The 15,657-nt window shown below is 38.7% G+C and overlaps 1 protein-coding gene across 3 annotated transcripts in view; it reads left to right on the forward strand.

The window, feature by feature from the left end:
* Positions 1 to 15,657, forward strand: part of TDRD7 (tudor domain containing 7) — a 77,601-nt gene that overhangs the window by 7,421 nt on the left and 54,523 nt on the right. For all 3 annotated transcript variants that reach the window (XM_042912234.1, XM_042912232.1, XM_042912233.1), the window contains 3 exons: positions 8,751 to 8,963; positions 11,738 to 11,879; positions 12,843 to 13,056. In XM_042912234.1, the coding sequence (XP_042768168.1) occupies positions 8,757 to 8,963; positions 11,738 to 11,879; positions 12,843 to 13,056 (563 nt within the window). In that variant the 5' untranslated portion in view covers positions 8,751 to 8,756. The remainder of the gene's footprint in view (positions 1 to 8,750; positions 8,964 to 11,737; positions 11,880 to 12,842; positions 13,057 to 15,657) is intronic.

A 15,657-nucleotide genomic window follows, 5' to 3' on the forward strand; every position in this document is an offset into this window, starting at 1 on the left:
AGGAGGAACTGAGGTCAGAGAAGCGGGGTGAGTGCAGATTGTATAGGGCCCTGGTGGTCCCTATGTGAAGAATCGATTCTAGGAGGTTAAGTGGAAGCAGAGACCAGCTAGGAGGCAATTGCCCCAATCCAGGCAAGAGATGTTGTTGGTATGGGCTAAGGAGGGTCACCATGGAGTTGGTGAGGAGTGGGGGAATTATGGATGTCAGCCTGTCTGACACCATGTGGTGATGGTGATAAGAGTTGAGAGCCACTAATACTGAACTCTTTTGTTTTACAGCTAAGGAGAGGGGGGCCTGGGAGAAAGGATTTGTCCCAGGAAAATAAACGCTTTCTGTGTGGTGATAGTGAACGTGGAGACGCCAGCAAGGGGAGGCATGGGCACAGCCTTCCACAATCCCTTGCCTCTCCCCACAAATCAAATCAAAATCAGTATATCAACTACTAATTATCAGCGCCCCCAAACTGTTAATGTCTAGGAGGTCTTTGCAGGCAGCTCTTTCAGAGTAGATCTTAGGAAGGTAGAGGGGGACATCTGAGGGGAAGTAGTCTGAAGTGGTTCTCCCAAGGGTGGAAGGAGTAGAAGGCTTTCATATAGGGCAGCCTGTAGAACCAGTCTCTGATTAGCTTCTAAGATGGGATTAGACTTGGCCTTTCAAACCATCCTATTGGGCTTCTCTTATGTTTTAGTCATAGGATGTCCATTAGTGAGTAGAATGTCAGAAATTTTTTTACCCCATAAATTAGTGTGATTGCTGCTCACTCCCTAATGTAGCTGGGGAAAAGTAGACCACACTGGGGAGGTAGTAATGGAATAGATGCTCTTTCCAGAAAGAAGGGAAAGGAGGAGGCAGTAGAAACTCCTCAAGGTGAAGGGCAAGTCCTTCCTACTGAAACCCTGGGCAGGGGAATTTATAGTGGTTCTGACTGGGGAGGAGCCTGGTGTACTAAACAGTCTAGTCTAAGCTGATCCAGGTACACTGCTAACACCCAAGCAGGTGTGTTCCTACTTGTGTGCCGACCACCTGGCATTTTATCTACACATTATATGTGTATAATTCATCGTCAAGGCCCGCCTGGAAATGCTGGTATACATAGATGCAAAGTCTAGCTTTACTCAGAAGAGCTCTAAATGAAGAGGTGGGAGGGACAGAGTTTTGAAGGAAAGAAGGTGGGCAAGGTGGAGGTAAAAATGTTGGGGAGGCTTGGCTCTGAGACATGAGTAGGTGATCCTTCAGGTTTTCCTCTTGCAAATGAAAACTTGGCCAGTTGGTTTTTCCGACATGAGGAAATAACCGTGTAGTTAAAGTTCATTGATCTTTGTTGAGTCAGGAACCATTACAAATCAAAGTATTTCTCTTGTAATCAGGAGTTTACTATTTAAGAGCCTGAATTCATACTTTAGATTCAACTTCTGGCAGCCTTGAGATAGAGGTCCCAAAGCCATCCTCTCTTACCTGCTCCCCAGCATACTCAAAGTGTGTTTGGACATCAGGGGCAATGGAGGTGCTCAGACCCTATAGCTGTCATATTTTGCTGCTTACTCTTTAGAGTGCCTGTCTGTCTCACTGACTTAGAATCTGTAGCATCCCTGTGAGTGGCTTCCATATATGTTACAGTATCTTGGTTATTTCCCCTAGGCTTTGGTTTTCTCATCTACAGGGTGAGATTACTTTCTTCCCAGAATTAGTATGTATATTAAATTTTTAGAAAATCCAAATCTCAGAATTTGTATAAGAGAAAAAAAATATGTATGTCTACCCAAAGACTTCTGTTGAAAGCAGCCTTATTTATATCCCCAAACTGGAAGCAACCCAAGTGTCTGTCAGCATTTGAATGGATAAATGGATTGTGGCACATCCGCACAGTGAAATTAGTACTTATCATAGCATAAGTAGTATTTGCTGAGAAATGGGGTAACACGGGTGAAGCCCAAGAATACGAGGCAAAAGTGATCTATAGTGACAGAAAGCAGATCAGTGGTTGCCAGGAGACAGGACAGTGTGTATGAGAGGGTGAGAGTTGACTGCAAAGTGGCACAACTTGAAAGAGCTTTTTTTTTCTCAGAATTATTGAGATATACTTTACATGTAGTAACTGTCACCCTTTTTTGTTTACAGTACTCTAAATTTTGACTAATATAGTTTGTCAATCAAGACGTAGAATATTCCCATCACCCCAAAATTGCCTTGTGCCCTCTTATAGTCAATCCCCTTCCTATACTCCCAGTCCTTGGCAACCACTGATTTAATTTCTGTGCCTATAGTTTTGCCTTTTCCAGAATGTTACATAAATAGAATCATACAGTATATAGCCTTTTGTGTCTGGCTTCTTCCACTTGGCATGATGGAAAGAGTCATCCATACAGTTTTAGGTATCAATAGTTTGTTCCTTTTCATTGCTGAGTACTACTTCACTGCATGAATGTGCCACATTGTTTATCCATTCACCTGTTGATAGACATTTGGATTGTTTCCAATTTGGAGGTACTTATGAATAAAGCTACCATAAACATTTAAAGTACAGGTTTTTGTGTGGACATAGTCATGATTTCTCTTGGGTAATTACCTATGTGTAAGTTTTTTGGGTTGAATATTAAGCGTATGCTTTTGACCTCGTAAGAAACTGCCAAGGTGTTTTTCTTTTTTTTTTTTTTTTTTTTTAATTTTTTTTTTAACATTTATTTATTTTTGAGACAGAGGCAGAGCAGGAATGGGGGAGGGTCAGAGAGAGGGAGACACAGAATCTGAAACAGGTTCCAGGCTCTGAGCTATCAGCACAGAGCCCGACGCGGGGCTCGAACTCACGGAGTGCGAGATCATGACCTGAGCCGAAGTCGGCCGCTTAACTGACTGAGCCACCCAGGCGCCCCGCCAAGGTGTTTTTCAAAGTACTGTTTTGCAAGGCCACCAGGCATGTATGAGAATTCCAGTTGCTCTGTATTCTCATTAGCACTTCATATTAGTGGTTTTTTAAAAATTTAAGCTATTCTTACAGATGTGTCGTGATGCCTCATTGTGGATTTAATTTTGCATTTCCCTGATGAATAATGCCATTGAGCATATTTTCATGTGTTTTTCGGCCATCTACATCTCTACTTTAGTATGTATTCAAATCTTTTGCACATTTTTAATCGGGCTCTTTGTTTTCTTATTTTTTTTTAAGTTAGTCATTTATTAATGACTAAATGAGATAATCCTAATGAGACTTTCAATGTCTTTGTCTCGTTTTGATGTCAGCATAGTGCTGGCCTCGAAAAATAGATTTAGAAGTATTCCCTTCCCTATGTTTTTTGGAAGAGTTTGTGTAGAAGTGTTACTGTTTTTTCTTAAAGTTTTTGGTAGAATTGGCAATAACGCCATATGGGTTTGAGTTTTCCTTGTGTGAAGGTTTTTGACTACAATAATCCTAATGAGAGAGAGAGAGAGAGAGAGAGAGAGAGAGAACACGCGCGCACGCATGTGCATAAGTGGCAGAGGAGCAGAGGGAGAGAGAGAATCCCAAGCAGGCCCCATGCTCAGTGCTGAGCCCAGTGTGGGGCTCGAGCCCATGGCCAGGAGATCACAACATAAGCTCATATTAAGAGTCAGATGTTTAGGGGCGCCTGGGTGGCTCAGTCGGTTAAGTGGCCGACTTCGGCTCAGGTCATGATCTCACGGTCCGTGAGTTCAAGCCCCGCGTCAGGCTCTGTGCTGACAGCTCGGAGCCTGGAGCCCGTTTCAGATTCTGTGTCTCCCTCTCTCTGACCCTCCCCCGTTCATGCTCTGTCTCTCTCTGTCTCAAAAATAAATAAACGTTAAAAAAAAATTTTAACGTCAGATGTTTAACTGACTATGTCACCCAGGTGCCCCTCTTTGTTTTCTTATTGAGTTTTGAGTGTTGCTTATATATACTGGTTATCAGCCCTTTACCAGCTGTGTTGTGAAAATATCTTCTTTCAGTCTGTGGCTTGTCTTTTCATTTTCTCAAGAGCCTTTAAAGGAGAAGAAATTTAAAATTTTGATGAGATCCAATCTGTCAGTTTTTTTCTGCTGTGGTTCTAAAAAATCTTTGCCCAACTCATGGTCACAAAGATTTACTCCTTTGTTTTTTTCTAGACATTTTACAGTATTAGCTTTTTCAAGTAGGATCTAAATGATCTGTTTTGAGTTAATTTTTGAATATGGTATGAGGTTCATGTTTTGCATATGGATGAGTGGTGGTCCAGCACTACTATTTGTTGAACTTTGTTCATTGAATTCTTTTGTTAACTTTGTCGAAAATCAGTTGACTATGTGCGTGTGGGTCTTTTTCCGGATTACGTTTTGTGTTCTTTTAATGTGACTGCTTTTTTGACAATACCCACATTACTTTGATTAATATACTTTTATAGTCTTAAAATCAGTGTTTTTGCACTGGCTAGGATCTCCAGTGTGATAAATGAATAGGGATGAAGAGAGTGAACATTCTTGCCCTGTTCCAATCTTAGGGAGAAAGCATTCATTTTTTCCATGACATATGATGTTAGCTGTGGGTTTTGCACAGATATTCTTTATCAGGTTAAGGAGGTCTCCTTCTATTCTTATTTTCTGAGAGTTTTTATCATAAATGATTTTGAACTTTGTCAAATGTCTTTTCTTTACCTATTGATACCATGGGGATTTTCTCCTGTAGTCTCTTGATTGTAGTCCATTACACTGGTTGATCTTTGAATGTTGAATCAGTCTTGCATTCCTAGAGTAAACTATCGTTGATCATGGTGTGTTATCCTTCTTACATATTGTTGGATTTGATTTGTTAATATTTTGCTGGAAATTTTTGCATTTATGTTAATGAGGGATATTGGTCTGTGCTTTTCTTGTAATGTCTTTGTCTCGTTTTGATGTCAGCATAGTGCTGGCCTTGAAAAATAGATTTAGAAGTATTCCCTTCCTATGTTTTTTGGAAGAGTTTGTGTAGAAGTGTTATTATTTTTTCTTAAAGTTTTTGGTAGAATTGGCAATAACGCCATATGGGTTTGAGTTTTCCTTGTGTGAAGGTTTTTAACTACAAATTCAACTTCTCTAGTAGATACAAAGATATTAAGGTTATCTGTTTTTTCTTGAGTGAGCTTTGGAATTTGTGTCTTTCAGTGAATTTACTCCATTTCTTCCAATTGACCAAATTTATTGGCATAAATTCATAATATTCTCCTTTTAATATCTATAGGATCTATATTGATGGCCCCTTCTTTAATCCCATTATTAATAATTCCTGTGTTCTCTTTTTTTTTTCCTTGATTAATCTACCTGGAAGTTTGTCAATTTTATTGATGTTTTCAAAACACTAGTTTTGGTTTCATGATTTTTTTCTTTACCTTTTCTATTTCATTACTAATCTTTCATCATTTCAATACTGATTTTGGTCTCATTTTTTATTCCTTCCTTTCTTCTACTTTTGGTATAATGTGCTCTCTTTTCTCAAGGTAGTAGGTTAGATCACTGAATTGGGACCTTTCTTCTTTTCCAACATAAGCATATAATGCTGCAAATTTCCCTCTAGATATTGTTTTAACTGCACCCAGTAAACTTTTGTACAATGTATTTTCATTTATTTAAAAATATTTTCTGATGTTTTTGTTCTGAAGGAGGCTTCCTTTCTGACCTTTGTTTTAGAGGTATATCATTAAATTTGCAAATACATGGGGATTGTCCACGTATCTTTCTGTTACTGATGCCTAATTTAATTTTTTCTTGTCACAGGATACTCTTTGTATAATTTCAATTATTCTAATATTCTAAATTGGTCAAGGATTGTATTAAGTCCAAGAATATATTCTGTTTTGGTGAATGTCCCACATGCTCTTGAAAAGAATGTATATTCCACTACTGTTGGGGTAGAATATTTTATGGATATCACTTAGGTCAGTGTGGTTGATATTGTTATTAACCTCTTCTATATCCTTACTGATTTTTTTTTGCTTACTGGTTCTACCAATTAGTGAGAAAGGAGTTTTGAATTTTCCAAATAATCATGAATATATTTATTCTTTCAGCTCTATTGGTTTCTGCTTCATGTGTTTTGAAGCACTGATATTTGGTGCAGTCACATTTAGGATTGTTATATCTCCCCGATGAATTAACTCCTTAATTATGTAATATCCCTCTTAATCCCAGGTGATATTCCTTGTTCTAGTATTAATTAATCATGTATTTGGATGTCATATCTTTTTCTTTTTACTTTGAATCTATGTGTTTGTATTTAAAATAAATTTCTTGTACATAGTATATAGGTAAGTCTTTTATATCCACTCTACTGATCCTAAATTTTTATTGAGGTATTTTCATCATTTACATTTAATGTAATTATTGCTGTGGTTGACTTTAAATCTACCATTTTGCTAGATGTTATCTCTTTTCTGTCCCCCCCCCACCCTTTTTTTGCCCAATTTTTTTTTTACTCCTAATTGCTTTTTTTTTTTTAATTCCAGTGTAGTTAACATGCAGTGTTAGTTTCAGTTGTACATCTAATTGCTTTTTGATTGAATTTTTTATCCTGTTTTATATTTACTAATGGATTATTAATTATATCTCTTTAAAGCATTTGTGGTGGTTGCCATAAGGTTTATGATACATGTCTTTATCACATTCCCCTTTCAAATAATGATATACTACACATTGTGTATATATACATAGTATTAATTCAATCTTGGTGCTGGTGGTGACAGTTCTAAAAGAGTTGATGTTTAATGGAGGGAAGTACATAATGAGTACTTAGGATATTTGCCATTTAACCTCACTGTCATTTGAGTATCATATTTATTATTAAGAGCACTCACAAATGAGCTGATATCTTCCCTCCTTTTTAAAATGGACAGATGAGGAAATTGCTAGAGTTGTATGCTATGCCTCCTTTTTTTTTTTTTAATTTATCTATTTATTTTGAGAGAGAGAGAGAGAGTGAGAGCGAGTGAGCATATGCACAGGGGAGGGGCAGAGAAAGAGGGAGAAAGAGAGTCCCAAGCAGGCTCCTCACTGTCGGCACAGAGACCAATGTGGGGCTCGATCCGACAGACCATGAGATCGTGACCTGAGCCATAATCAAGAGTCAGACACTTAACTGACTGAGCTACCCAGGTGCCCTTCTCCTTTTTGTTTTCTAAACCAGAGAAAGAATGAGGCTGTCTAGAATTCTGTGCTGTCCAATTTAGTGTCCACTAGCCACATTTAATTCCAATTAAGTTTAAAATTCAGGCCCTCAGTCATGCTGGCCACATTTCAAGTGCTCAGTCACCACGTGTATTGAACAGTGCAGGTGTAAAACATTTCCATCAGCACAAAATTCTGTTGGATAGCACTGTTGAAGGAGGAATTAACTAGTTGTCCATGGCTTACCTTTCTAAGTCTGCTTTTCCTGGTTTCTTGAATGCCATTCTCTGAATGTATCACCATTCTATTTACTATCAGTCCAGAGAAAATATGAGTGGTTAATCCTTAAAAAGGCCAATTACTGACTATTGAAGATCCTTAGCCAGGGCCCCCACAGGTTTCCAAGGTACCAAAATTCATTTTTCTCTCACTTGACTGCTGGGTATGACGCTTTTGAATATGCTATTCTTCTTGGTTCTTTCCTCTTTTTGTTTATATGACACCAGTTCTGCCTTTTGTACTTCTATCTCTGGTCACTTTTTCATAGGTTCTTCTTTGTCTTGCCTATCCCTTAATGACAGCCTTCCACAGAAGTCCATCCTTAACTTTATTTTTGACTCCCTGGGCACCAAATACCATATATTTGCTAAAGGTCAACAAATCCCCAGTTCAGACTTCTAACCTGAGTTCCTCATGAATATATCTGTGCGGCTGCCCTGTATGCATCCCAGCCTCCATATGTCCCAGATGAATTCACTCTTTTCTTCTCTTGCAAACTTGCCTCTACCCCATCTCAATGTGGGTCATTACTGTCTGCTGTGTTTCTGAGCCAGAAACTTGGAAACTCCCTCATAATCCAAACCAGTTAATCAATTTCTGTTGATTCTACCTCCTAATTACTTCTCAAATTGATTTTTTGTTTATTCCCAACTTCCTGTTTTTAAATCCTCCATATTTTCAAGTGTTCTTACAAACTCATTAGTCTTTCTCCTTCCCATTTGTCTTCTCCACTACTGAATAGTTATCTTTCTAAAATGCAAAGCTGATCACTTTATTCCCCTATTTAAAATTCTTCTAAGGCCCCACATTATGTTTGGCAAAAATGCACACATGTAAACATAATATAGGGGTCTCTTCTGAGTCTGCCTCTTCCCACCTCTTCCCACCTCTTTTATCCTCGTCTTTCAGTCCTCAACTTAGAATCTTAGAGTCTTCATTCAATCATGTCCAGCCACTTAACTGCCTGGAACTCCTCAGAATCAACCATCTATTTCCCTCTGACCTCTGTGCCCTTTGAACTTTCTATTCCCTTTACTTGAGGCTGATACCTCTCCCCATCCTCACCCCACCACACACCCTTTTCCTCCTTGCCTGGCTGATTCCTTCCTGTCCTTCAGGATTCCATTCTGACCTCCCCTCTGGGAATGTTTCCCTGATATCTTCCCTCCCCAGATTAGTCTTTGTGCATCTTGGACTTGCCCTGTGTTCTCATAGTATTCTGTGCTTTTCTCCACCATAGTAATCTCCCTATATTGTAACAGCATTGAAAGTATTCAGTAACAATTGATGGGATAACCTAACAACTTCGAATGAGTTCATAGACTAATAAATCATATTATAGAAACCTTCTATTGTGTTCTTACAGGTGAAGATGCTGGAAGCAGATCTGGTTTCAAAAATGCTACGAGCTGTTCTGCAGTCTCATAAGAACGGAATAGTATTACCCCGCCTCCAAGGAGAGTACAGATCCTTGACTGGAGACTGGATTCCCTTTAAGCAGTTAGGTTACCCAACATTAGAAGCCTATCTGAGAAGTGTGCCAGCAGTTGTGAGGATAGAGACTAGTAGATCTGGAGAGGTAAGAAGGTAATTGTGCATGTCAAGAGTCAAACCAATTCTTTTTTTTTTTTTTTCTAATGTTTATTTTTGAGACAGAGACAGACCATGAGTGGGGGTGGGGCAGAGGGAAAGGGAGACATAGAATCCGAAGTAGGCTCCAGTTTCTGAGCTGTCAGCACAGAGCCCGACGTGGGGCTCGAACTCGTCAACTGCGAGATCAAAGTAGGACGCTCAACCGACTGGGCCACTCAGGCGCCCCAAGAGTCAGACCAATTCTTAATTGCCTGCCTGGCACTTCTAATCTCCTAACTAGGACAGAAGTCAAAGTGAAAAGTACTAGCTAAGTGGTTTGAGATTGTTAGTGATAGAAAGCATCCAAGACACAGCCTAAATTCTGATGTCTTTTGTTTTATCCCTCAGATTCTTTTTGATGTAAAACTTAGACTCTAGTCACTATAGATGAAAAAATTTAAAGTTTACCCAGTCATTAGCATTCAAGCAAAATAAGTGTACTGGAGACCTAAATGCCAGGTGTCAGCACCCATGCATTATACACCTGCTACAACTGTTTTTGCTCAGGTCACTAATGACCTCCTGATTATCAGAGCTAATAGATACTCTTAAATTCTCATTGTTTGACCTCATTCCTATTTGTTCCTACTATCTGGACCCTAGTTGAGTCTCTAGTGGATCATTCAGCACTTTGATTTTTTAAAAATATTTTTTAAGTTTATTATCTATTTATTTATTATGAGAGAGAGAGTATGAGCAGGGGAGGGGAAGAGAAAGAGGGAGAGAGGGAATCCCAAGCAGACTCCACACTGTCAGTGCAGAGCCTGATGTGGGGCTCGAACTCATGAACTGTGAGAGCATGACCTGAGCTGATATCAAGAATCAGATGCTTAACTGACTGAGCCACTGAGCGCCCCAACACTTTGATTATTACAGGGCCTTCCCTACCATTCTCCTTGTCCTCCTTAATCCCTTCTTTCTCTAGGCTGTTCTACCCTTCACACCAATATGATAAGACTATTTAAATCTTTTAGTTTCTCTGGAAGAATATTTTATATAGAGCATGGCAATTTGGTGGTAGCAATGAAATGTTTTATTGCACATACCCTGTGACCCAGCACTTTCACCCCCTGGTATCTCCCCAATATATAGTATAAAAGATATGGACAAACCATTGTCCAAAAGACAAAAAGCACCCACCTTACCAAACAGCATATTCTTCTGGGTTCATTTCTACATAGGTAAATAGATATAACAGATCTGGGGTATTTCTTACCCAAACTTGTAATAGTTGTTCTGTTTGGGGGCATGGGGAAGGCAGTGGGTGGAGGAGGGAAAAGGGGAGCAGGATCAGGAGAGTGATCAAAGGGAAGGTTCACCTGTGTGTAATAATTTTTATAAGGATCATGTCTAAATTAATTAAATACTATATTAATAATAAAACTTGCTTCAATATCCCTGATTCTTCTAGACAGATTTAAGCCCCCCTTTCTGTCTACTTGACACTTTGTAATACATCCAATATAGCATTTAACATAATGCTTTCTATTTAGTCTCTTTGTGTCTCTCTTTTTCTTCGTAAGTTTCTTGAGGATGGATGATTGTTTTTTAACTCCAGATAGTTCTTAATAAATATGTGTTTTACTATATGAATGATCAAATGTCTCATGAATTAATAATGCCTCATGTGGTTACTGTGCTGTAATTTACTCAACCCTGTTCTCCTATTATGGACATTTTGACTGTTTCCAGGTTTTGAAAATTAAAATAACCCCTCTTGCACATATTTGGGTATGTAAAGTTTTTTTTCAGTTATATTCTTGTAATATATTTTCAGGAATAGAAATACCGGGCCAAAGAATAGGAGTATGTCTTGGCTTTTGTAAAGCCTCTTTGCTTTCCTGTTCTTGATTTCTACTTAGAACCAGAGCCTTTAACACTAGAGGTGGCTTTAGAGAGAGACCATCTAGTCCCGGTATTCTACACACTGGAAAAAAATCTCCCATATATCACACCAATTTTTTAAAAGATGAAAAGCTGAGCTGCTGTGTTTTAAGCAGGTGCTGCAGGGTCCAGGGCCTCTGCTTGCCCTGCCTTGCCCTCACTGCACTGCCACTGTGAGGCTCCAGAGTTACCTTCATGGAATCTGGTGGCACCAATGAACAGTTTGAAAACCCTAGATCTAAGCCCACTCCTGTTTTATAGCTGAGAGAGTGTACTACAATGTGGGAGCTAAGCTGCTTTGTCCCAAGTCATCCAGCTAATCTGTTTCAGTGGCAAGATTAGGATTGGGTTGTCTTTGAGAGGTAAGAAAAATAGCGATTATGAGTACCTACTTTGGATTCAGAGAGATAACCTAGCTGTGTCACTCGGGAAGGTTGCTTAACTTCCCTGAGCCTCTGTTCTCCCATGTATAAAATCGAAATAAAATATATCTCACAGATTATATGAGATAATATGTGCAGATCACAGGTTTCTTTTGGTTCATTGGTTAATCCCATAGTACCTAGCACATTATAGATGTTTAGTGAATACTTGTTTAAGGAATAAATGAAATTTTCAATTTGAGGAGAGATCATTCAATGTGCTAGACTATTCTTGATGTCTCTTATAGAATGTAATTTTGCTCTAACAGTATCAAAAAGAGAGAGGGATGTGAATATTTGTATACAGCTTGAGTTGGAACATGTAAACTCACTAAGATCCACTTTTAAAAATCAGCCTCTAGGCAGCAGTGAATCTGAGAAATGTTTCTCCTCTCACCTTGCCTCTCATGAATAGATTACCTGCTATGCCATGGCCTGCACAGAAACTGCAAGAATTGCTCAGCTTGTGGCTCGTCAGAGGAGTTCTAAAAGGAAAACTGGGCGGCAAGTTAATTGTCAGATGAGAGTGAAGAAAACTATGCCATTTTTTCTAGAAGGTAAGGTCTTTTCACATGCTAAAATTTTTAAACCTATCTATGAATACATTGTCATATGGAATTATGGAAATATTGCTTGTATTCATGATAAACACCTATATTTGTTAGCATTCATATGTCAAGAGGGAAATCTTAAAGATAGTACTGTATTTCCATTTAAAATTAAGTGAAGATGATGAGCATGACTCACTAAGTTATTACACAATGTGAGATAATTCAGTTTTAATTAAGCTTATTATGGCAAAGTGTTGTTTTATTCTTTTAGGTTTTTGAGGGGGGGGAAGCCTCATCCAGAATGTTGGATGAACCAAGAACCTATGATTTAATGTCTTATTTAGCAAGTCATGTCTTTTATATCAAGATCCTCTATTTTTGGAAAAACATGAATTGTACACAAAGGTGTTATAGGCAACTTAGCCAGTGTTTACTGAACAATTATCTCAGAGAGCTTTTAATCAGTTCTAAAACTAAATTCTCAAGATATAGTTCAATGATAATATGAAGGAGTAGACCCCCAAATGCCACCATGAGCATTTTAGACAAGGGAACAGTCATGGGAGAATGGCCATTTAGGGCTTCATGGCAAAGGGGGTTTGAACCCAGATCTTGAATGAGGGGAAGAATTTCAATTGATGGAGAAGAAATGGGAGGCCTGAGATATGGCTGAGTGTGCTACGTTTGTAGCAACATGGGGTGGCTGCCACTGAAGTGTTGGTTGGTGAGTAGAGAGGGAAGGTAACTGACTAATTTAGCAGATGAAGCCACGTTTTGAAGAAATCTCATCTGCTGAATACCAATGTCTACTTCCCCTACTGACAAACCCTATAGTGGCAACTTCCTCGTGTTCTTACAAACTATTCTGAGAATAGAGACTCCCAGAAAACATCTGGACAGGGGAGTGGCATAGTGACATGAAGCTTTTGGGAAGCTAATTGATTCCATTATGTATGCCTAACTTCACAGGAAAACCAAAAGCAACCCTCAGACAACCAGGATTTTCTTCAGATTTTTCTATCAGCAAAAAACCTAATCCAACACTGCTAAGAGACAGAGGAAACTCTCTTGGAGTTAAGTCTGATGCTGAAACGCCGCCTTACACGTTACACACAACTGCTGGAAGTGAAGTATTCAAAGACGTTCCAGTGCAGAGACATGTGACCATGTCTACCAGCAACAGGTATTTGGGCTTTGTCTGGCTAAAAGGAGAAGTTTGGTGAATCTATGATAATAAATGTTAAAAGCGTTCCGGAAAAGAAGGAAATACTTTCTGTTTTACCTAATGTAAGTTCACATGTAGCAGAGAAATGCATCATTACTAGTAAATCCACTCTTCCTGGCTACCTGAATGTCATTGTCTGAGTATCTTCATTTTATATTTTCTCTCTGCATTGTTGGTAATTTCTCCTTGTAAAATTCATTTTGAAAGCTCTCACAGGAAAAGAAAAGGCTCTTGAAGGCTATTCTAAGATGCTATTTCAGGATAACTTACAACTTTTTCTGAAAACCTTTCTTATAATTAGTTTTATAACTTCTAAGTAACATTCTTGATTTGCACATTCCACTGTGCTCCAATAATCATATCTATAATTATATAGATTATATATTATATTATATTATATATATATTATACATATATATACATGTATACATGTATACATACATATATATATTATTATACATATATTATATTATATATCTATAATCACACATCCATGCATCAGCATATCCGACTGGCAATATTAACACAACCTTCAAGTTCTAGTTTGAGTGCTGCCATTTATTAGCCAGGTGAACAAGTGAAATGATTTCATCTTTTAGGGCTGTGGTTTGTTGTTGTGGTTTGTTGAATGAAAATGTTAAACTAGGTGACCTCAAAGTTCCTTTTCGGCTTTAAATCTTATACTTTTTGTAAGGTAATTCAGGTCAGCAAACTATGACCCACGGGCTAAATCTGGCCCATTGCCTGTTTTGTGTAAATAAAGTTTTATTGAAACAAAGCCACATCCCTTTGTTTATATCATTGTCTGTGATTTCCTTTGCGCAACTGCAGTTAAGTAGTTGTGCAGAGACATTATGGCCTGCCAAACCTAAAAGATACACTAGTGGACACTTTTACAGGAAACATTTACCAACTCCTGATATAGATGAATGAGTATCCCATTCTTTCATTCTTTTTGTGCCTTTATAAAACAAATTTTGTTGTATTATTTTTTTTAAGTTTATTTATTTTGAGAGAGAGAGAGAGAGAGAAAACATGAGCAGGGGAAGGGGTGGGGGTGGGGGTAGAGAGAATCCCAAGCAGGCTCTGCACTGTCAGCACAGAACCCGACGTGGGGCTTGGATTCACAAAACCGTGAGATCATGACCTGAGCCGAAATCAAAAGTCAGACACTTAACTGACTGAGCCAACCAGGCGCCCCATGTTATATCCCTTTAAATCGGTGTTCAAATATTCCATTTTGTGTAAAAGCTACACCTCCCCCACCCCAGCACTCCCCCTACTATACTAGAATATTTAGAAGTATTTTTTTTAACTTAAAATTTTTTATAATGGTATATATTTAGTGCTATTTATGGTTAGTTGTTATAATTTTGATAAGGTCTAGAAAATACATAGTTAGAACTTGGATCTTGACCCAAAGCACTAGTTAGGGCCAGCATGTGACTGAGGTACCACTGTGTCCTCTGCTTCCATGCCTCCATTTCAAGTTCCCATTTTGAATTGAATCTATAAAATGACAACAAAACCAAGACATACTGGATTGTGGGCCCAGGAGAACATTCTCTACCCCATGGTCTGGTGTCTCCTACCCATCTCTTACTGGCAATGGGCAACCCAGGTAAGTGCCTTCCATTCCTCCAGGTAGGACCAGCAGTGATTGAGAGGGGGCTGTGCAAGCACCAAGATGCCCAAAGAGCAGGCCCAAGATCGTGCTTTCTGACCTACAGCCTAGTGTGTTCTCACCCTCTTTCACCTGGCAGCATTAGGTCCAGGGGAGTGCATTCTGTTCCTGTGGGCAGCACCTGATCAAGAAGGAGCCCCAACAGCAACAAGTAAATTTAAGTTAGCCCATAAGGGCTCTGAAAAATCAGCTATCATTGGAACTACAGCTACAAATGTGGGCCAGGAGCTGTGTGCTAAACCTAAGCAGGTGATTGCCTGCTAAAATAGGCCTTTTAAATTGGATTAATAGTTTCCTAACGTATGTCCAAATGTCCAGGATACAATAAAAAGTCACTTGTTATACTAAGAACCAGGATAATGACAACTTGAATGAGAAAAGACAGTTGACAAATGCCAAGAGCAAGATCAGTCAGATGTTGGAATTATCTGGCAAGAATTTTACAGCAGCTCTCCTAAAATGCTTCAATGAGCAAATGAAAAGAATTTGGGGGGCAAAATGGAAAAAAAAATAAAATTCACCAAAGAAGTAGAACATATAAAAAAGAATGAAATGGAAACTGTAGTATTAAAAAAATGGAACACCAAACTAAAAAACTCACTGGGTAAGCTCAACAACAGAATGAATATGACAGAGGGAAGAATCCATGAACTCAAAGATAGAGCAATAGAAATTACACAATCTGACCAACAGAGTAAATAGACTTCCTTCAAAAACAAAACAAACAAAAGAACACCTACCAAAGCCTGAGGGGCCTTTGGAAATAAAACACCTAGCAGAGCCTTAGGAATCTGTGGGGGGAAATAAGAAAAGATCTAACGTTTGTATTATCAGTGTCTTGGGAGAAGAGAAAGAGTGGGGTTGAAAGAGTATTT

This window comes from Panthera leo, chromosome D4, assembly GCF_018350215.1.
Source record: "Panthera leo isolate Ple1 chromosome D4, P.leo_Ple1_pat1.1, whole genome shotgun sequence".
In the NCBI taxonomy this organism is placed as follows: Eukaryota; Metazoa; Chordata; class Mammalia; order Carnivora; family Felidae; genus Panthera; species Panthera leo.